This window comes from Dromiciops gliroides, chromosome 6 (assembly GCF_019393635.1).
Source record: "Dromiciops gliroides isolate mDroGli1 chromosome 6, mDroGli1.pri, whole genome shotgun sequence".
Classification (NCBI taxonomy): domain Eukaryota; kingdom Metazoa; phylum Chordata; class Mammalia; order Microbiotheria; family Microbiotheriidae; genus Dromiciops; species Dromiciops gliroides.
In genome coordinates, this window is record NC_057866.1 from 559,357 (window position 1) to 581,534 (window position 22,178).

Here is a 22,178-nt window from a genome sequence, read left to right on the forward strand (position 1 = left end):
ACTTGGCCCCCAAGGCCCCTGGTGCCAGATCCAAGACCTGCAGCCGACCCCAAGGGGGCAGAGCCCAGAGAAGGCCCCCTTAACTACCGCCCACAAGAAGATCCTTGAGTCCTGGCAGTGACTCTCTGGAGGCGAGGGGGCGGCAGGAATGAGAGCCAGCCAGTGCCCAGCTGGGGGCCATCCCCACTGCCCCCCACAAGTCCTGGGATGGGAGAGGCTGGGCCGAGTGGGGACCTCGGCCTGGTGGGTGTGCGGATGTGTGGGGGCCTGGCGCCTGACCATGGGAGCTTGCTTAGGGACCAGCAGACACTGGGGCGGGGCCTCTATCAATCACTGTCTACTCTTGCTTGGACAGAAATGTAATGGGGTTTATTTTCAGTTAATACTGGTTAATAGAGAAGTCCAGCAGCCAGTGTCTCACTTCTGCTCCTGGCTCCCTCCCCCAGCAGCCAGAGGCTAGGAGCTGGCTGGGGGTGCCTTGACCGGGAATTCCTCACAGAGGCACACACGCCGCACCCCCCCCCCCAAATCACAGGCAGCCTCCCGTCCAAGCCAGCCGGTCACTCAGCTACTTGAGGCATATGTATTGTGGAATATGTCTGTGGCCCCGCCCCGCCCCCCTCACAGAGGCTCCCGCAGCTCTTTGGTGATGGGAGGGTAACTCAGCTGCTTCAGCCCAAATCGGCTCTCAGCAGTCTTCTGCACGCTCAGGGCCACCATGGGACAGTCAACATCTACAAACTTCCTGCAGATCCGTGGTGGCAGGAACTGGTTTGCTCTCTGCGGGGTGGGAGGGGAGGGGCTGGCTGTGGGCAGGGCCTGGCTCCCAGGCTAGCCCCCTCCCCCAAATGTCCCCCCCCCCCTCTTGATTGAGCCCATCACACACACACACATACTCTCCAGTTTGTGAGACCTTATACAGACACAGACAGCACAACATGCACACGACCACTCACAGGAATGCACTTCTCCTGCATCTTCTTGCCAATGTCTGGCAACTGTGCTAGCTCTGTTTGGGGAAAATGGAGGGACGGCATGAGGATCAGCCCACAGCCCCCCACCTCTCATGGGCAGGGATGGAGATCTGGGAGAGGCATGGGGAACAGTCTGCGTGAGGATGGAGGGACAAGCCATGAGGAGGGAGAGGAACCACCTGGAATACTGGGGAGCGGCACCATGACACCATGAAGAGACTCCTTATAGGCCACAGCCTCTTTAGGCTCCCGCTGGCTGAAGCTCTTGGATACGTTGATGCTGGGGATGAGATTCAGGGGCCTGTGAAGGGGGAGGCGGGGTTAGTGGGCATAGGTGTAGCACCTTGCAGAGGCTGGCATGGGGCAGGAGCAGAGGAATGGGTGAGGTCTGAGTGGGGTCTGCAGAGTTGGGTCACTGGAAGAATTAGGGATGGGGGTAGCAGCAGCGGAAGGGGAAAGTGAGGGCACATTTAGCCCAGGGTTGGGGAGCTGGAGAGCCCGGGACCATCTCCACCCTCCTTGCCACTGCACACCTGCATCGGTGGGGCCCAGGTTGGCCCTCCAGGGCCCGGGGAGGCCCTGGGACCTTGGTCTTCTTTCGTGCCCGGGAATGCCAGCGGTGGCTCTTGCTCCCAAGGCCTGGGACCTCCTGGGGCCTCTCTCTCTCAGCCTCCGTAAGGGGGAAGCAGTCGACAGACACGTCCGTGTGATCAGTGAAGGACTTGGAGACCTCGGTCACACAGTGTCGTGCCTGATACTGGCTCATCACCTGGGGGACTGACTGGTCACCTCCTCCCCCCAAGAGAGGAGCCAGAGCCTTCCCTGCCCATGGTGGTTTCTCCGCACTTGTGGTAGCCTCCCTCCCGTGGAACCCTGACTGTCGCCCCTACCACTCACCTGCCCCTCGGGGTTCAACAAGAGGGTAACACAGCCAGGGTTGGTGTAGAAATGAATCAGCTCCCTTTGCAGTGTCTGGGGCATGCGCTTCCTCGTCAGACTGACCCCTTCACCCCACACCTGCCCAAAGAGTCCTGTCAGACCAGTCCCCGTCCCTGGGATCAGCCACATGGGAAAGGATATGTTCCCTTAGGACCCTCTCTCCTTAGAAAGCAAGAAACACTCAGGAAATGGAGACTGCCTGAGAGGGAGTTATCTGGGAGAGACCCAGGTCCGCATGAGCTGAGGTGAACAGGAGCCAGACTGTGAGCCCAAGGGGCCTGGACCTGAGAATCCCACCACTGCCCAGCCCAGCCCTGACCAGAGCCCAAAGCGACCTGTTTAAAGAGGCTCTGAAGCTTGGGGGTCCCCTTTACTGGGGTCCTCTTACAAGGCAAGCAGCTTTTTCAGAATACCCCCAAGGGAACAGGGGTGGGTTCTGTATTCACAAGTCTGCTTCCAATGCAGAGTTCTCCTTGGGAATGACATTCCCTAAAAGCCTGTGTGATGGGTCCAAGCGTGGTCATGCCTACCCAGCTATTTGCTGGGCTCATAAGCAGAGGCAAGCAAGTAGCAAAGTCTGGGGGAAGCAGCCAGAGGAGGGAAAGAACACACCTGGACATCAGCAGCAGAAAGGGAAGCGACCAAGAGATGTCAGTGGTTAGTGGTGGTCATAGGGAGCAGTAAAGGCACCTGTCTGCAAGTGGTGAGAACTGATAGCTGCAGCTCCCCGAGTGACAAAGGTTCTCCCCTGCCCCCACCCCCATTCCCACCACTCTCTGTTGAAGAGACAGGTTGTTTGGGCCCTTTCCAAGTCCTTTGTGCCGAAGGGGCATGGGGGTGGGGAGGCAAGGGTGAGTGCAGGTGAGTGCACCAGGGGCTCCAGTCCCCAGGAAGTGTGCATGGATGGTAGCCTCCAGAAAGACTTGCGGGGGTGCTTCCAGTTGAAATGTTGTAGTTGGTCCCTTTCTCCAAGTCCAGGAGGAGCTATTCACACCCCAGGAAGTCTGCACAGGGAACCAGGCAGATCATACCCAGATCCTGCTTTGTGGGATATGAATATCTTTCTTCATCTGATTCAATGATAAGGGCCAATGCCATTGGCTGGCGGACAACTGTCTGCACAATTGTCTCTGTTCTAGCTGCTTCAGAGTTCTTGAAGTTCACATGGGAGCCACAGTCAAGGAAGAACACAACTCTTCATTTCTAGAGGAAGAGGAGGGGGATTCTCTTCTCCTAATCAGGTGGGGCATCTAGCAATGGAATTCTTCCCCCAGGAAGTACCATCTGCAGTAGTTGTGGCATTCATGCCTTTGTATGGGAGTCAGCAAGCAAACAGGGACGCACACTTTCCTGTCAGATGTAAATAAGTGAGGTAGGCAGCAGCAGAGAAGAGAGCTAGCTCTAAACCCCAAGAAATAGAAGCTAAGATTGACATTTGAAAGCCCGATTGCAGAGAAGATCCTGAAAGCCCTGCTGAATGGGGCATCCAGCAGAGACCCTGAAGCCAAAAGGGGGGCCCTGCCACATCTCCAGGAGTAGAGAAAGGGCGCTGAGGCCCCAAGTTCTGGAAATGTGGGTTGTCGGAACAAGGTATTCCATATATGCCTGCCTCACTCTCACTCTGTGCTCACTCTTCCCACAGATGCACCCCAAGTTTACTGAGGGGAGGGTGGTGGTGGAGACATTTGTTAACTTTGTCTTAGAAATGCCTGTGCTAAGAGAGAATTGTATCTACTGACTGAATGTTAAGGGGACACACACCAGAGGGGGCAAATACAAAGTAGCAGCTCCTCTATGGTGATACAGCCCTCAGTGCAAGTTGAGGGTGTGGTTCAGGAGGGGGTGTTACCTAAACGAATGTCCTTCACCTGACTCTGATATTCCCACTACCAAGGGTGATGGGGACTCCTTAGCACTGGAAATATGGAGAGGATATACTTGAAGTGGTTCTAGATGAAGTTGATAATTCTCTACATCTTGTGGGTTCATTCCTGGATTGTTCTAGCAACACCAGGACCTGCAAAATGTTGTCAGTCCACTGGCACTTATTAAGCATCTGCTTTGTAGGGCAGCTAGGTGGCACAGTGGATAAAGCACTGACCCTGAAGTCAGGAGGACCTGAGTTCAAATCTTACCTCAGACACTTATTAGCTGTGTGACCCTGGGCATGTCACTTAACCCCAATTGCCTTAAACATCTGAGGCCATCTCCAGTTATCCTTAAGTGTATCTTGCCACTGCACCCAGATGGCTCTGGAGGAGAGTGATGTTGGTGACCTTGCACAACCCTCTCTCACTTAAATACAATTTAGTGCAAGCCATGACATCACCCTGATGTCTATAGGACATCTGGTTCAAGATGTCTAATATACAAGTTAGAGATGGAAGACTGGAGGTATCTGAGAGTCATCTGCATTAGGGAAAAAGGAAAGGGAGGGAATGAAATAACCATTTATATAGCACCTACTGTGTGCCAGGCACTGCTAAAGGCTTTTAGAAAATATCACATGTGGTCCTAACAACAATCCTGAGAGGTAGGTCCTATTATTATCTTCACTTTACAGTCCAAGAAACTGAGGCAAATAAAAGTTCAGTGACTTGCCCAGGGTCACACAGCTAGGTAGTATCTTCCTGACTCCAGGCTGGGCATTCTCTCCACTGCACCACCAGCTGCTTCTGAGATAAAGATGATTATTGAAATCACAGAAGCTGACTCAATCACCCAGAGAAATAGTCTAGAGGGAGAAAAGGAGCTAAGACAGAGCCTTGGGGGACTCTCAAAATGACTAGTCTGTCACTGTAATTCAAAAAGTTTTGTCTTTTCCTTTGGAACTTTTACTGACTAGATGAGTTGTTACAACAATAGCCAATATTTCTACAATGCCTTAAGACTGGCTTACAAGTACTGTCATTTGGAGTTCCAGGGATGGAGTTAAGATGATGGAGAGGAGCCAGGAAGTTGCCTGAGCTCTCCCAAATTTCCCTTGAAAACAACATTAAATCAAACCAGCTGTGTGCCCCTGGGGAAGTCACTTAACCCCCATTGCCCCACCAAAAAAAAAAAAAAAAGAATTCTTAGCTGAGAATGAACTCCATCAGCCAGCCTTAAGTATCTTTTAGACATGGATATTCGCTATTATGGGCAGCTAGGTGGTGCAAAAGTGCACAGAGCACCCAACAACTGCACCCAAAGAGGGTTGCTAAATGTGGCCATGGTAGTCAGAAGGGAATCTATATGTACTGGCCCATGTTTTCACTGGGATTTGTGTCATTAATGTTGAGCAGACATGGTGGGATGGGGTCCTTGTCTGGGATCTGACTCACACAGGGGACATTTGGTGAAGATCTAGGGAGGATGACCCAGAAACAATGTTGCCATTGGGAGCCTTCTTTCTCCTAATCATCTGGGGGGACAGATGGAGGTGTGACGTTGGGTTCAACAATCTGCCTGGAAGTCAAAGCCCCCCACCATTTGTCTCCTAGCCCTTCCCATCTCAGTGAGGATGGCTCCCTTCAAGCACTCACTCATTGCCTGTGGTTCTCCCAAACGCCATCCCACCTCCCACCCGGCCATTCCCCAAAGGCAGACTTTCTTCTCTCACTTCTGCCTCAGAATCCCTTGCTGACCTTCTATGTAAGGGCTCCCCTAATCTTCTCCATCATCACCCCCATTGTCAGTGCTCTCTCACTTTGGAAATTACTTCCATTCCCTTGTATAAAATGTATATTTGTCTCTGTCCACACACACACACATGCACGCCCCTAGAATATAAACTTGAGGGAGGGGGGTTGTTTCATTTTTATGTGGCAACCCCATGAAGCCTTCACCCAAATGAGCATTAGCATTGTGGGCTGGAATCCCCGGAGGGTGTGGAGCACTACTCTCCTCCTGGTTCTAGAGCTATCAACCTGGGGTGGTGGCTCATGAGCCCCCACTGGTGGGTTTCCTATTCATGATCAGCAAGTAACCTTAATTAGCTCTTAGCCAAGGTATTTGCTAAGGTGACATATACAGTTGGCATATAACAATCCCCCTTGAACCAGAGACACACTCTTCCCCTGTACACATACGATTCCTGGAGAAAGCCGCTTCAAACTTAAAGGCCAAAGGTAGTGAAACACATATGTGTAGGGCAAGTCCTGGCTCGGGGGAATACCTGTGAAATTCACTGTGGGAGGTATGGTATCAGGGATGGATCAGTCTGGGCCCTAGACAGGCTCCTCTTAAGGTGAGGTATCGATAGATGGGTCCAACTGTTACAGGGCATGGCATGGCGAGGCTTGACTAGGCTGAGCTGCCATGCCCTGTAACAGTATTGTAACTGTATTGCTCCCAAGGTTTGGCAAAGTTGCCCTTTCCAACACCTGTGACAACTGCTAGCAGTTTTAGTGGGCTCTGCTACTGACCCAGGTCACTAGGAGCTCAGTATTTCTGGAACTTACAGTCACCTGAGAAAATCTGTCCTCCAACAAGCAACTTCCTCAAGGGTTTAGCTGAGGGTTAGCCACTACTCTACTGGCCTGCCACTGTACTCTGTGAGTCCAAAGTGACTTGCTGATGGTATGTGGACCTAGAGCTATGACTTGACTTACTCAACCAGTCATGTCTCCTGTGCAGAGTCCATTACCTTTCACTAAACTGACAAAAATTCTATGATCTTTCCCAATTAATTGTGATGAGATTATTGGACAATTCCTTAAGTACCTCATTTACTCAGTTGATTAACTGTGGTAAGGGTAGAATGCCCACCCTTCCTTACATTTGTCTTTGTAACCTCAGGGCCTCGTAGGTGCTTAATAAATGTTTGCCCAATATACACACCTTATAAAATGTTTAAGACTGGAGACTGCGGGGAAGCTACATGGCGCAGTGGATAGAGCACCGGCCCTGGCTGGAGTCAGGAGTACCTGAGTTCAAATCCGGCCTCAAACACTTAACACTTACTAGCTGTGTGACCATGGGCAAGTCACTTAACCCCAATTGCCTCACTAAAAAAAAAAAAAAAAAAGATTGGAGACTGCTCTGTCTAAAGTTAGCAACGATCTGTGAATGGATCGATCTGATGAGCTCTCCTGGGTCCTCATCCTCGTTGGCCTCTTGGACACTGTTGATGCCTGGATATTTCTCCTCTCTGGATTTTCACCACATTTTTCTTTCCTCTTTCTTTTCCAACATGTCTGATTGTTCCTTTTCTGTCTCCTTACCTGCATCCTCCATGCCCTGTCCCTCAGGTGGGAGTGTGTGTCATTAAGGCTCTGTCCTCCCTCTCTAGTCTTGCTCCCATGAGTTTAATCAGTGATTCTCTGCTCATCATGACTCATAGACCTATATCCCCAATTCCACTTTAATATATGCCTATTAGACATTTTGCACTTAAGGCATTTCAAACCAACATGCCCCCAGAGAGCTCATGATCTTTCTGTCAAAACCACTTTTTCCAACAGTATTTCTGCCCAGGGCATCCACCCAGGTTAACACCCTCAGTTGTTCCTCACTTCCACTCATCCCCTATATCCTCTAAGTTCCTCAGCCTCCTACCTCCACACCTCTGCAATCGGTCTCCTCCTTTATTCACAGATCTCTACCCTAATTCAGTCTCTTACATAGTCTCCAAATTGGTCTCCCCGCCTCCAGTCTCTTCCCCCATCCCCCACCTCCAATGATTCCCCTAAAGCATGGATCTGACCGCGTCACTCTCCTTTGAGACCAACAGAAATTCCTGTTTGGCTTTGAAAGCTCTTCTCGACCTGTCCCAACCTACCTCTCCAGCCTAATTACACACAAATCCCCTCCATGCTCGCCTCTCTTACTTTTTTTCCCACACACACACACACGGCCCATGTGCCAATGTGCCTTGTCTAGTCCATCCATACTCAAGTCTACTCACACCCCTAATAGTGTTGGTCCTTGCATCCCAAGGCACAGTACAGTGCCACGTGCATAAGGAAGCATGTGATAAATGCTTCTCAAGTGAGTGGAATTGAATAAGCCCCACCTCCTTCCCAAAAGCAGACCAAATGAAAAACATGTGACTTGCCTCCTTCAAAAGAGAGAAGAACCAACAAGGGGAAGAGCTCCTATTCTAGGCAGGATCCTGATGGACAAGCAAGCACTGGACACTGTGGCAGAAAGCTGAGGGATCACGGTACCACCCACAGAGCTTGTGATCGGAAAACTGTCCAGAAAACAAAGGAGACATCAGCCCATCACCCGAGGACCAGCTCCACAAACGGTGGCCCAGACATCCCGAGAACGCAGAGAAGTGCAGGAAGAGCTGACCAAGAAGCAAGGCAGCACAGTCTGGACCCCCACACACCACAACTGCAGCAACGCTCCACCAGGAAACAATGGAAACCCAGAGCCGTGAGGCTGAGGGAGGCTTGGCCCCAAAGGGAGCCATAGGAAGATGCCTCCCCCCCCAGCTCCTCGCAGAGGGGTCCAAAGATGGACAATGTGGAGAGGTCGTCAGGTTTTTCAAAGGAGTCATCAGCTGGGGGGGGGGGCTTTTTTCGTCTTCCTCTTGGGTATCTTTTTCTCCTCTTTTTAAAAGACAATTCTATTATAAGAAATGATTCTCTAGAACAGGGAAGAGAATGAAGGAGGGGAATCAGGTGATGTCAAATCAACAGATATCCACAAGAACCATTGTTTGTTTAACTGTCAAGTGCAGGCCACAGAGTAGGCTGAAGTAGGACAGAGAGGGGAAGTCTAGGACGCTCACCCACATCAGGGGAGGGTCCATTTTGGAGGATGCAGATAAAGGACAGGTATGATCTCATAGTTCCAAACAGAGCAAGGGAAGCAGGCCCTGCCCAGGGACTGGATGCTCCTGGGAAGCCAATTCAGAAAACACAAACAGAAATCACCTAGATTAGGGCAATCCTCTCCTTTCTTCTGCCAGAGAGACTGGTTGCTGAACCCAGGGCATCTAAACTCTGATTTTTTGTTTTGTTTTGTTTTTCAGGGCAGTAAGGGTTAAGTGACTTGCCCAGAGCCACACAGCTAGTAAGTGTCAAGTCTGAGGCCAGATTTGAACTCAGGACCTCCTAAATCCAGGGCTGGTGCTTTATCTACTGTGCCACCTAGCTGCCCCTGAACTCTGATTCTTAAGTGAATTTTATAGAAAGGACCATAACCAAGCCTGGAGGCAGAAGGCTGGCACCTTTCTGAAGGCTGGCTCCCACGGGACTCAGGCTCCAGCTTGGAGGGATTTGGCACACTCAGGGTGGGGGAGGAGGCAGGGGCAGCAGAATGGACCAGAAGGACTTGAAAAACACTGCTTGGCAAACAAGACAAGAGGCCAGAATTCCCAGCTCTGTCCCTTGCTTCTGCCTTCTCTTCCAAGGAGAAAGACCTTGGTCCTGGGGAGGATGGAACCCCCAAGACAAGGCAGAAGCTGGAAAGAAAGCTACCCCTGTGCATGTTACTGCTCCAAGAGAAATGATGCATTGCACGGATTCAAGGACTCGGGAACAACTCATGTGAATGGATGCAGAGCAAGATTCGGGGCACTGGGCTCCCAGGCATGGAAAGGGACACGCCGTGACAGGCTCCAGGACTTGGATATACTCAGCAACCCATGGGAACACCAAGGGCCAATGAGAAAGCCCGCCTCCCACCTCAGTGAGATGGATCGATGCAGTGCTTGGCTGCCAGGAGACAGAGGAGAAAGGACACCCTGAGCAAACAGTTTAAAATGAGGAAGAATGAAAAGGAAGCCCCCATTGCCCTGAATCTCCTGACCCGGGGAGCCACATCCCAGGGGAGGAGAAGAGCTGGGAGAAAGGTTGTGGAGAAGGGGTGGGGAGGGTTCCACAGAACTGGAGAAGGACAAACCTCCCAATTCCCTCCACACACACACACACACACACACACACAGTGGAGAGACTAGAAGCTGCCGCTAGCAATGAGCAAGCAAGCCCTGGATTCCTGGCCAAACTCTGGCTGCAGAAAAGGAAGCAACGAGCCCTCCCCCACCAGCCAGCCTGGCTTCCTGGAGATCAAATGCAGCCAGATTCAGCCAGCTTTCTTCGATGGCAGGGTCACTGACCTGGGGCACTAGGGAGCTGCTAGACAGAGATAGCAGGGGCTACCTCTGTGGGCACTGAACCCAGAGCCAAGCCCCACTGGCTCTTATGACAAAGAGGGGCCTAAAAGGGGAAGAGCCAGACAGGGGGCTGCATGTCTGGATGAGAGTGGTGACAGCTTTCTGCCCAGGTCAGGCCAAAGAAAATGAGTGATTAGATGACAAGTCCAGCTCTTGGGACCAACTCTCAGAATCTACGACTGGTGTTTAGATGAGTTAGACTTCCAGCAGATGTCCAGGCTGCCAAAAGTGTGAGCAAGTAACATCCATAGCCTTCTCCTGGGCAGGCAGCCTTCCTCAACATTCATCAAGCTCTCCACTCACTCCCCTGTGATCCTCACCAGACCGCTCTCCACCAGGCTTCCTTCCACATCAGGGACACTTAGTTGGACCTTCGAGGCTTCTCCCTGTCTCCTTCTATCGGATGTTTCCTTTGCTTCCCACACAACGATCTATTGTCATGGATGAGTTCCTGGTATGAATCTTTTCCCACTAAGTCCCAGTGACACTCCAGCCCTCTCATTTACCCACCCCCTTGTGCTACCTACCCTCTGAGTCTTGACCTATAGATAGTTTCTTTCAGTCGTGGCTTCAAGCCCTCAACCACCATTTATTAAACACTCGGTATATGCAACAATCTGCACTCATGCTAGTCAAGTATACACCAGGATTAGGAAAGGAATAGCCTTGAATCTGGGTCTGGCACCACCACCACCTAACCCTCTGCCGTCCACACAGTGCCAGCTTTTTCCCTCCCCCTCAAATTTCAGCAAGTCTTGGGTCAGACGCACTCTTTCTAGGCGGTCAGGAGGTACAAGTCAGAACAATGAGACCTGTCCTTGCACACAGTCATCATCAGCAGGGGCACCCAGCTGACCTCTCCCATGTTCCTCTATCCTTCCTCGCCTTTCCCAGGCACTTGCCAGTTATCCCAGCCTTCCTCAACAGTGACATTCATCCCCAGCAGAATCAGCAGGCACTGGTAGGGTCAGCAGAGTCACCAGCCTCTGCCTGCAGAAGCTCTCTCTTGGGGAAACAGTGGGCCGATGCCCGGAGGGCCATCACAAAGTCAAACGGTGTACCCCCATGTCATACCCATTTGGTGTTTCAGGGATTGGGGACCCAGGTGGGCCTCTCCCCAGTCCAGGTGGTCTAGGGGACTCAATGCCAAGGACCTCCCAGCCTGGGCTCTGGGGGGAGGTGGGGGGGGGGTCCTGAATGGAAGGGCTGCCCCCACCCTCCCCGAGGGCAGCCCACCTGGCCTCCTCTCCATCTCCCAGCACATCCCACTGGGGGCAGGGGCACAGACCGTGACGTGATGCTGTGGGGCCAGCAGAGTGTCCTTGGGAAAGCGGTAGACGCACACAGGGAAGTGATGGATGAGCTGCTCGAGGACAAAGCCGCTGATGTCCACGCTCTCCTCCAGGGACTCGTTGAGGACGCGGATAAACTTGCCGTGCTTGTCAATCTTCACTATCTTTAGGGAGGAGTCAAAGATCTTCCTCCTGGGGAAAGGGGAGCCAGGCCTAGCCTGGGATGGGCGGGGCCAGGAACAGCCCCACAGCCAGCCCCGCCCCTGGCGGACACTCACCCGTGGTCTTGGTGGGAGCTGGCGACGGAGCCTGGTCTCGCCAGGCCGATGCCAACCACGGCGGCCCCGAGGCTGCGGCTGCTGCTGCTGCTGCTGCTGTCCACGCGTGCCCGGGGCCTCCTGAGCTCCAGGGCGGGGAGGGCCCCTGTCCAGAGAGCGTGAATCAGAGCCCGGGGAATCAGAGCCCCGGCCCCATCCCAGCGCTCCGGGCCCTAGTGGGGGGGCAGCAGGACCCGTCCCCACACTGGCTTACCAGAGCTGCCAACCTGCTCCTGGCTCTGAGAGGTGAAGGAGGGGCTCGAGTCAGTGCCTACAGATGAGGGGACACTGGAGTGGCCAGTGGAGACCCCCTCCGTGGTCATGGCTGTGGAGCTGAGGGAGCTACAGGGTAGCAGACTCCAGTCTACGCTCTTATCTCGGCAGTGAGACTTCTCCCGTTGGGGCACAGGGTGGTCTGGGGAGTCCAGGACATGGGCAGAGGTGGGCCTGAGTGGAAGGTGAGAGAGAGCCACGGGTCCCAGTCATCCTGGATGGGACACATGGTGGGGTGGGGGTGGAGGTGGGGTGGGGCTTGTACCTGTTCTTCCTGTGTATGTCCTCAAACAGGTTGGGATAACGCTGAGCTATGCTGTTCCAATCCACGTCCTCCAGGCGGAAGTGATGCCCCTGAGAGACCCAGAGGTGGGACCAGGGCCTAACAGGTGTTGTGCCTGTCACCACCCAAGAGCCCTGACAATAGGCCCACATACATGCACGCGCGCGCGCACACACACACCACTTTACCTCAGGAGGGCTCTGATCCAGTGACTCGTCACTCAAATCCATCATCAGGGCTTCTGCTGTCACCACCTGGGCAGAAATGGGCTGGTGGGCACAGCTGGGCCTACCTGCCTCCCCCACACCTGTGTGCTGACTGCCAAGTACTAAGCTGGCCTGGGGGCAAGGTCCCCCTGGTGGGGAGCAGGGGTCGGGGGTACTAGCTCAGGAGAGGAACAAGGTAGAGCGTGAAATTGAGACACCCACACCCACACCCACACTCACGACCAAAGGAGAATTAGAATGGAGGGGCAGGGGCAGGCTTATGTCCAGCCTCGGAGGGACCCGTTGGTTCAGGATGGGGAGAGATCATGAGAAGATTGCCTTAGCCATGCAGAAGGTGGGGGCAGATAATAAGCGTGTCTGGCAGGTTGGGAGAAAGGACAGAAATCAGCTTTATGAGGGCACCTACTTGGTGCCAAGCATGGGGCTCTGAGCTAAAGGTTCACAAATACTGTCATGTTTGATCCTTACAACACCTCTGGGAGTTTGGGGCTCTTGTTACCCTCATTTTACAGCTGAGGAAACTGAGGCAGGGTCACATAGCTAGTAAGCAACTGAGGCTGGATTTGAACCCAGGTCTTCCTGACTCTAGGTCCAGCAGTCACTCCACATGCTACCAGCTGCCTTAGGCCCAAGCTTAGAGCCAGATAATTGAGGACCCTGAACTTCAGGCAAAGGTTATGTTTTATCCTTGGAGGCAACAGGGAGCCACTGTACGTTTTTGAGTGAGCTCATTGGCACAGACTCCCAGAAGGCTGGGCTTGGTGTCAGGAAGACCTGACTTCAAATCTAGCCTCTGACACTTAGTGGCTGCTTCTCATCTCACGTGAAGGACTGAGTGGAAGGGGGAAAGGCCACTGGAAGGTGACGAAGAGATGGATTCTCCAGGTGACAAGGGCGATGGTCATGCCCTCTTCAGAAAAAGGAACAGTGGGAGGAACACTGAGTCTGAGGGGGAAAGGGGTCAGTCAGTTAGCGAGCAATGATGAAGCGCCTACAGCGTGCCACGGAGGAGCTCCGACATACATCGGGCAGAAGGTGTGGAGATAACTGCCTACAATGCAAGGGGAAGGCCGCCCCAGGCTTCTGCACCAGCAGCTCTGCCTAGGGGAAGGCTCGAGGAAAAGGCCACGAGGTCTGTTGTGTTCTGTCCGGCATGAGGTCCACTAGGCAGGGGATGGCGAGACCGGAGCCTGGGAGAGATGGGTCTGAGAGGACAGTGGAGTCCACAGTAGCCCATGAGACCACCACGGGAGACAGAGCCCCAAGGGGCACCCAGAGCATGTGGGCAGTGAGGAGGACAACCGGGTCAGGGCACATCCCAAAAGCCCAGCGAGGAAAGTCTGGCCAGAAGAAGGTGACGGCCCATGGCAACGGCTTCAGAGGCTCCAGAACCTCTGAGACAGAACAGAGTGGCCCAGAGAGAAGGAAGTGAAGACACTCTTTTCACAGAGGAGAAGGGAGAGAAGAGAGCCAGTGGGGACTGCCAAGTGTGTCTATTAGGCACCCACTGTCTGGCGGTGCCTGCTCTCCAGTTCCAACAGCAGAGACAACAGGGAAACAAGGTGGAGGGCGATCTGATCAATAGTGGGGAAGGGACGCAGGTCAAGGTTTCCCCAGACAAGGCCAAGGCAGACAGATGATGGGAGAGATGGCAGGATGAGGAGGAGGGGAGGAGGGAGGCGCCCCTGTGGACATTGGGGAGATCCCTACAAGACAAGGCCCTCAGGGGGCACCTCGCTCCTCATCTTACACATCTGTCCAACGAGCGGCTGAGGGCAAGGGACTAGAGCACCAGAGGCCTTAGGCTGACTCCATGGAGACAGAGGAGAAGCCCAGGCCCATCCAGGCCAGGGCCTCAGGGCCAGGGAGGGACTCCTACAATTACAAGGAATTAGAAAAGGAGACTGAGAACAAGAGGTCGGACAGGACAGACCAGAGGCGCAGAAGTTCAGAAGGAAGGGCTGAGCGTCCAAAGAGAGATGGTCACAGTCTGGAGAGAGAAGCTCCAGCAGGGGCCAGGGCACACTACAGCGGGCTGAGAGGAGGAGGCAGCCCCAGGGGAAGGGCTGTCCAAGGCCCCATCCTGTTTGTGGGCAGCACCAGAGAAGGCCAGGACAGAGGACGGGCCCTTGGAAGGAAAAGGGGCCTGGGGGAAGAGGCTGCACATGTCTGGGCCAGTGTCCAGCCAGGCTCCTTCACCTCCACACTGCCGGTCTGGGAGCGCAGCACTCGGCCAGCCCAGGAAGATCTTGCCAGGTGCAAGAGGCAGGATCTCTGGAAAGACTGCAGCTCATCCTCCAGGCGCCGCAGGGTGGCCTGGGCCTCTTGCAGCTGATTCTCCAGCTCCACCTTCTCCTGTGGGGAGACACAAGCAGGGGTTGCAGGGCGACAAGCTCGGGCCCACCGGGAGCATGCCCCAGCCCCCATCAGGAGTGTGCCCCCAAGCCCACATCAGGAGTGTGCCCCCAGCCCCCATCAGGAGTGTGCCCCCAGCCCCCATCAGGAGTGTGCTCCCAGCCCCCATCAGGAGTGTGCCCCCAGGCCCACATCAGGAGTGTGCCCCCAGGACCACAGCAGGAGTGTGCCCCCAGGACCACAGCAGGAGTGTGCCCCCAGGACCACATCAGGAGTGTGTCCCCAGGCCCACTGGGAGTGTGCCCCCAGGACCACATCAGGAGTGTGCCCCCCAACCCCCATCAGAAGTGTGCCCCCAGCCCCCATCAGGAGTGTGCCCTAGCCCCCATCAGGAGTGTGCCCCCAGGCCCACATCAGGAGTGTGCCCCCAGGACCACAGCAGGAGTGTGCCCCCAGGACCACATCAGGAGTGTGTCCCCAGGCCCACTGGGAGTGTGCCCCCAGGACCACATCAGGAGTGTGCCCCCAGGCCCACAGAAGAGTCTCACCTGACAGGCTTGCTCCTTCTGGCCCCTCAGCTCCTGAGTCATCTTCTCAATCTGTTGCTGCAAGGCTTTGATCTGCTCCCGGGAGGTCCTGGAGGAAGGTCAGAGCAGGGGTGGGAGCGGCTGTGGGCAGAGGGGGCCCTGGAGGGGAAGGGGGCTGAGGGCTCCTGACCTCTCGGGCTTGGCGTCGGTCAGCTCATGCAGGATGTACGTCATTCGTTTCCCGGGGCCACACTGGGCAGCCTTCCGAAGGCCTTGAATTTCCAGCTCCCTCTGGGCCAGCAGCAGCCTCAGCACTCTTGGATCCAGGAGCTCTGACTGGCACCTGCAGTGACCACATCCCAGGCCTTTGAACCCAGTCCCCCCCCCCCCAGCCAGAGACTGTGGCCGCGGGTGTGGCGCTCTCCCTTCCCCAGACCCTGGCCCCTACCAGGACCCTCCATCAGGGTCCTTACTGCGGGCTGTCGGGAGACACGAAGGAGCCAGAGGAGAGCTTGCCGTCAGCTCCCTCAGGCATCAGCCCAGACTCTGTGGCCTCCAGGACGTCACTGCTCCACATGAAGGAGGGCCAGGAGATGGTCCAGGAGGGGTCATGCACCTTGAGTTCCTGCCCCAAGTCGCTGCCCAGCTGCTCCAGGCTGGAGGAGGCGCCTCCCCCCTGCTCCGCAGGCTGCCCAGCCATCCTTGGTGTTCTTGGAGGGAGCGGAGCGGGCCTGGGAGAGATGCCGGGCTCCCACAGCCCACCGAAGTGCCCACCTGGGGAGGGGGAGCAGCAACCTCTAAGTCTGCAGTGGGGAGGAGGCAGCCTGGCCCCTGGGGGGCCTCGCCCATAGCCCTAGGCAGTCCTGTGCAGCTCTGGCTAAGAGCTCTGATCGCCACCAGCTGTGGGGAGGGAGGCACCACAGGATTCCTTTGCCCCATCTGCCCCCACCCCTGACTGCCTGAGCCAGATGCCCCCCTCGCCTCCCAATTATCCAGGTCTGGCTCCTGCCCCTCCCCCCTCACCTGAGGCAGACTGTGAGCTCCGGGCTCCGGAGCCCGGGCTTTGTTGCTGTTTCCATGGTTACAAGCACCCTCCCCACCTCCCCAAGGCCCCAGAGGTAAGGAGGGGCTGTTTGTTCTGAGAACGCTCCGGCATTTCCGAGGCCTCAGTTTCTCCCTCCAGAGCACTAGGCTCTAGCAGGGGTGGTTTCAGAGATGAGAAAGAAAGACATGGGCACCATGAGGCTGGCCTGGAGAGACCTCCCAAGCAGGAGTGGGAGGAGCAGCTGGCTCGGTTCCGATGGCACCACGGAGTTGAAGAGAGTTTTTCCCACACTGTGACTCTCGAATCCTGCCCTCAGCCCTAGACAAGGGATACTGCCTCCTCTGGGAGGCCGGCCGAGGGGCAGGAAGGGGAAGGAGCCGGGGCACTTCCCTAGAGAGGGCCTCCACCCCTCCCTCTGACAGAGATCCCCTTCCCCTCCTCCCTCTCCTCCGAGGTGAGGGGGTCAGGTCAGCTGCTGCAAGACATGGGGAGCACCCAGTGAAAGGACACAGGCACGGAGGCTGAAAGTCACCCAGAAGAGTGTCGGGACAGTTCAGCTGGAGCAGAAGGGTCACTTAGGGAAGTGAGACATGCCGATGTGCCCAGCACCTCGCTGACTGCAGAGATGTAGAGGAAAGGAGCTCCCTCGCTAAGGTACACTGAGGGCCACCCCAAAAGACTTCCTGTCACTAGCCGGGGAAGGCCAAAGTGCAAAGGCACAGAACCCCAGACTGGGAAGACCTTTCCTAGAGGTGACATGCCAGGGTCAGAGGGAGGAGGCTTGGGAAAGGCATTCGATTGGCTCATCATTGGTGACTTTGGGGAGGGCAGAAGAAGAGAGAATGGGAGAAGTGGCCCCCTCCGGCTCAGCCCCAAAGAGGAAGGGGGGGTAGGGAGGATTGGATCAAGCGAGAGGTCCTTTTGATGTGCATGTTACTGGAGCTAATGGAGGGTCTGAGAGTCAGAATGACTAGAAAAGCCACAGTGGGGAGTGGGACGGCACCTTCCTCAGGGAGGTGCTGTGTAGCCGGATTTCCTCTGCTTCCAGCCCAAAGGTTGGTGGTCTTCAGCTCAGAAAACAGAAGCAGTCTGCCACCTCTCTGCTGCCATTGATGATGCTGAGACCCTCCCCTTCTCCCCCCCCCACACCCCCCCCCGAACTAAAAACAAAAGCAGACTCCACGCCCACTGCACTGTCCTTAGCCATTGACAAGTATATTTAGCAGGTGCTGCTTGGCAACTGAGGGGACAAAGGCACAAAAAGGCTACGGTCTAATGGGGGAAACACTCTGGGCACGAATACAAATATACCCACTATACATCTAGTGCCTCCTCTGTTGTCTCTAACAGCAGCTGTCGACAGCTCATTTATGCGAAGGTACTTGCAGGTTGGGAGCTCTTCTCCGGCAGGAGCCAACGCCTGTCAGTGCTTGGCACCTGTCAGCGTCCGGCACACAGTAGGTACTTAATCAATGCTGATTTCTTTCTCTTCCCTCCTCTTGGAGGAGGTAACACCTGAGCTGGGCTGGGGGGGGGGGCCCTAGACAAAGGCAGGGAGATCCTTCCTTTTCAAAGAGGACCATTGACTTCTCCTTGCACTGGAGTCCGGTGGGGTCATGGTCCTCACTCCCTTCCAGAGTCATCAGTCCATTGGCAGGACAAAAGCCAAGACAGATGTCAAGGACCCTTCGTGTCCTTGATGTCTGAGCAAGCCACCTTCCGGGCCCGTGGGACAGGTGGTTCCTATCCACCCATTCGGCTGGAGGACTCTTCCCAGGCTTGCAGGACAGCCCCCGACTCTACCCCTCGCTGGTGAGGGTTATCAGGGCGAGGCCGATCCCCAGGGAGCCGCAGGTGAGAGCTGGGACACAGGTGGACAGCAAAGGAGGATGAGAAGCCCCTCCACCCCACCCCAACCCACCTACCTGGAGTCACGTAGCTGCCTGGTTGGCCGTCTGAGGGTCGCCATCTCCCGGACCCTCGGGGTCTCACAACAGTCACTCTAAGGCTGGGCCCGGCCATCCCTCTCCCCAGGGCCCTCCCCACGCCGCCCCTTCCAAGTCCCGCCTCGTTGCCCCTCCTCATCCTCATCCTCACCAGCCACCCGCCAACCAAGGGCCGCGTCTGAGGAGCTCCCCCTGCCGGCCCCGTAGGCCCCTGCACTCGCGTGTAGCTTCGGGCAGGGCCCTGGCTACTCGCAGGGAACCCACACCACGTGGGCATCAATTAGTACCTAGAAATACCACTGGACACAAATGGGCCTGAAGCCGCGCGTGCGCAGACTGAAAGCGGTGGCCGCGCCTCAGGCCCCGCCTCCCGCTGCTGCCGGAACTCACCCACCTCATCTCAGCTCCCCCGCAAAAGCCGGGAGCCGGACCTAAGCCAATGGGAGTGCGGGAAAAGGGGGGCGGGGCGGCTATCCAGGGCCAATGGACGGAGAGGTGAGGCCTACGGCTCCGAGCAGGTACCCGGAAATCAGGTTCCTCTGGATAAATGATGGGGTCAGAGGTCACATAGAGGGCAAAGGTCAGCAATGGCACGCTGGACATCACGAAAACCATTCCCGTCTCCGTGGGCAAGGTGATCCAGACGTCTGTACTGGGAGACGACTTTGACCGCTGACCCCGAGGCGAAACGAACCAGACCCCCTAGAGTTTGGAGACGGCCGGACCACGTGACCACATCAAGCCCCGCCCCCCATACCTGCAAGCCCGAAAGTGACCAATGGGCGGGGGGCGGGGCGACAGCCAGGTAAACGAGACGCGACTGGAGGCCGGGAGGCCGGTCTAGACTTGGTAGCCAATGGATGCCTAGCGTACGATTGTGAGGCGGGGCCCGAGTTGGAGAATGGCCAATGGGAACTCTAGGTGGGGCGGGATGGTGCAACAGGCATCGGGCCAATGAGGGCGAGACGTGGGGCCGCGGGGCGAGCTGCCCCTGCCACCAATGGGCGCTCGGGGTGGGGCGGGGCGGGGCAACAGGCCAATAGGGGAGCGAGGTGGGGCGGGGTTCGCTGGATCAGCTAATCAGGTAGTGGCGTGGGGCCTCGGGGCGGGGCTGCCGGAGCCCGAGCCCAAGCCCGAACCCGAGCCCGAACGGGAGCCGGAGCCGCAGTCGGAACGAGGTTGGTCGGTTTGGAGCTGCGGGGAGAGGCCCGGAGGTTAGGGTCGGGACTGTTGGGTTCTCCTCCTGGGGTGACCTTTGACTAGGGTCAGACGCTGCTTTCCGGGGCCCGGGGGCGGGGTCAGGGATCAATGGGGGTAACGCTGATCCTCCTGACCTCTGACTCCCCCCCCCCCCAACGGGAGCCGGTCTGAGGAGACCCGGGAGGAGACGCGTGGGCTAATGATCTGTGTTTCCCCTGGGGTGGAGGGAAGAGCCTGGACCTTTAAAGGGCCGGCCTGTGGAGGGGGGAGGACCCTGGAGTCCACTTGCCCCTGCCCCGCCAGGTCCCCATCTCGGCCTTCTGAGGGGCTGGGGGTGCCCTCGAATGGGCCTGAGTGCATGCCGAGCTCCTCGATCCCCCCCCCATCCTTCCCCTGTGCCCTTCCCCAGGTCAGGTGTGGGATGCCCCGGCCCTGCCCCTATGGAGCTGAAGGTGTGGGTGGATGGAGTCCAACGCGTGGTCTGCGGCGTCTCAGAGCGGACCACCTGCGAAGAAGTGGTCATCGCCCTAGCCCAAGCCCTAGGTGAGCAGGGCATCGCCGAGGCTGGCCGGCGGGTGGGCAGCCAGAGCTGGGGCTCTGCACAGACCACCTCCTTCTCTTTCCCAGGGCAGACTGGCCGCTATGTGCTCATCCAACGGCTCCGGGACAAGGAGAGGCAGATGTTGCCCCAGGAGTGCCCGGTGGGGGCTCAGGCCACATGTGGACAGTTTGCTCACGACGTCCACTTTGTCCTACGGCGGACAGGGCCCAGCCTAGCCGAACGGCCTGCCTCGGACCCCTGTCTTCCCCCAGAACGGGCCAGCCTTCCCCACAGGCCCCGGCCCCCTGCCCCCTGTGAGCCCCATAGGGGGTGGCCCTCCCCCGCTCCAGGAAGGAGCTCCGTCCCAGCAAAGGAGAATGTAGGAGGGGAGCTGTGGGGCCTGGAGTGCCTGGTCCAGAGCAATGAGGCCGAGCTGGGTCAGGAGGGCTTCTGGGAAGAGGAGCTCCGGCGGGAATTGGACCAGGAATTGGAGCGCCAGGGCCACATGCGGGAGTTGCAGGCCGCCACCGAGGACTGCGCCCGCCGCCTTCGGGAGCTGGATGCTCAGGCCCGAGCCCTGGAGGAGGAGATCCGCTGGAGGCAACAGCAACAGGAGGTGCCTGGCCCCCAGAGACCACAGGATGAGATGGTGGCTGCTCGGCTCCAGTGGGACCTGAAGACCCAGGCCCTGCAGAGTGAGAAGCTGGAGAGCAGCCTGGCCATGGTGGGCCGGGCCCTGGCGGAGGCTGAGCAGAGCCTGCAGGTGAGGCCAGCCTGACCCACCACCCACCAGCTCATCCTGAAGGAAGGGGCCAGGCCCCTTCATAGCGACCCTCTCCCACCCATCCAGGCCCAGGCCCAAGAGGTGGAGGAGCTGAACCGAGAGCTCAGACAGTGTAACCTGCAGCAATTCATCCAGCAGGCTGGGCCTGTGCTGGCCCCTCGGCCCCAGGGCTCTGGCCCCAGCCAGGTGAGAGCCTTGGGAGCTGGGCACCAGGGGAACCCTATGGGAAATAACCCCTTTCCCAGGGCTCCCTTGACTACCCCCTGTTTGCTGCAGGATCCTCTGGCCTCACCAACAAACCCATCCCAAGCCTTCCCGAGATGTCCAGCCTGAGCCCCAAAGCTCACGTAAGTCCGCTGCCCCTGTCCCTCCAGGAAGAGGACACAGAGCAGAGTCCCTGTGTGCCCACCTGTCTGGCACCTTCCTCTGCGCCTCGGGCAGAGCCGTGGCTGGCTGCTCACTTGGCCTCCTCGGCTCTCACAGTCATCTCTCTCTCAGAAGTTGCTCACCCGAACACCGAGGCCGTGCCGAAGATGGTCACTGGCTGGCCGGGGGACCCGCATCCCAGCCATTCATGCTATACTGGACAGAGATGCGTGAAAGAACACTGGCAAAGACGACTTGGGCTCGCAGGGGAGGTTTGGAGCCACTCCGCCAGAGACCCACGGACAGAGGCTGCTGGCCCCACAGGCCGGCCCAGGCTTCTCTGGCTGGATCCCTATAGTGTGGCCAGTCAACTCCTAGCAGGAGTGGGTGAGGGCTGTCTCCTTGCTTGGGGGAATTGAGAAGCATCCCCCACTTCTCACTGTGTGAATCCCCTAGAATAAACGCACCAAAAGGAAGCTGAATCTCTGCCCTTTGCTGTGGCCTCAGGGTCAGCCCTGAGTTTCCCTGAGGCCTGAGCTGTTTTGGAGCCTCTGCCTAAATGTCTGAAACCCAGCCATTCCGTTGTTTTGTTACTAGCGCCTTCCTCCTACTCCATAGCCCGCATCCCGTGAACAGTCCGTGGCTGGTGGTGTCCCATCCAGAGCTGTGCCCTCCTAGGGTCCAAACATCCCCTCCTGGACAATCTCAGAAGCTCTGAACGGAAGGCAGAGCCCCCAGCAGGACAAGAGCAAGGGGCTTCCTCAGAGGATAGGAGAGGGCAGACTTTGGGATAAGGACAAAAGCCTGGCAAGAGGCAGCTGGGCACTTGCCCTCCCCGCTCCGGCCAGCCTCAGCTCCTGAACACACCCCACCCAGACTTGGAGGAACGGGGGAGTGACAAACAGGGCTGCTAATGCTTCAGAAAGGCTGAGACTCCCAGAGCAGGGGCCTGCTCCCTGCCAGGCAAGTCTGCCAGGGCCACACCCCTCCTTAGCCAGGTAG

General features: G+C 56.8%; 2 protein-coding genes across 13 annotated transcripts; one reads left to right on the forward strand and one right to left on the reverse strand.

The window, feature by feature from the left end:
• Positions 1–488: 488 nt before the first annotated feature.
• LMNTD2 (lamin tail domain containing 2) lies at positions 489–18,377 on the reverse strand. Of its 2 annotated transcripts, XM_043970033.1 has the most exons (16): positions 18,265–18,377; positions 15,768–16,068; positions 15,485–15,637; positions 15,316–15,403; positions 14,612–14,767; positions 12,374–12,439; positions 12,168–12,256; positions 11,844–12,076; positions 11,591–11,735; positions 11,309–11,504; positions 10,341–10,451; positions 1,872–1,991; positions 1,508–1,743; positions 1,154–1,275; positions 957–1,009; positions 489–780 (listed from the first exon to the last, which is right to left on the reverse strand). In XM_043970033.1, exons 1-16 carry the CDS (start codon positions 18,359–18,361, stop codon positions 622–624), a joined length of 2,325 nt encoding a protein of 774 aa, XP_043825968.1. In that variant the 5' UTR covers positions 18,362–18,377; the 3' UTR covers positions 489–621. The 2 variants fall into 2 exon arrangements, with proteins under 2 accessions (XP_043825968.1, XP_043825969.1); XM_043970034.1 differs by lacking the exon at positions 10,341–10,451.
• RASSF7 (Ras association domain family member 7) lies at positions 18,107–21,694 on the forward strand. Of its 11 annotated transcripts, none has more exons than XM_043970044.1 (6): positions 18,290–19,090; positions 19,895–20,028; positions 20,113–20,789; positions 20,877–20,996; positions 21,087–21,157; positions 21,309–21,682. In XM_043970044.1, exons 2-5 carry the CDS (start codon positions 19,926–19,928, stop codon positions 21,141–21,143), a joined length of 957 nt encoding a protein of 318 aa, XP_043825979.1. In that variant the 5' UTR covers positions 18,290–19,090; positions 19,895–19,925; the 3' UTR covers positions 21,144–21,157; positions 21,309–21,682. The 11 variants fall into 11 exon arrangements, with proteins under 11 accessions (XP_043825973.1, XP_043825976.1, XP_043825977.1 ...); XM_043970045.1 differs by having other exon boundaries at positions 21,312–21,682; XM_043970038.1 differs by adding an exon at positions 18,107–18,193 and having other exon boundaries at positions 18,920–19,090; positions 20,877–21,683.
• Positions 21,695–22,178: the final 484 nt, after the last annotated feature.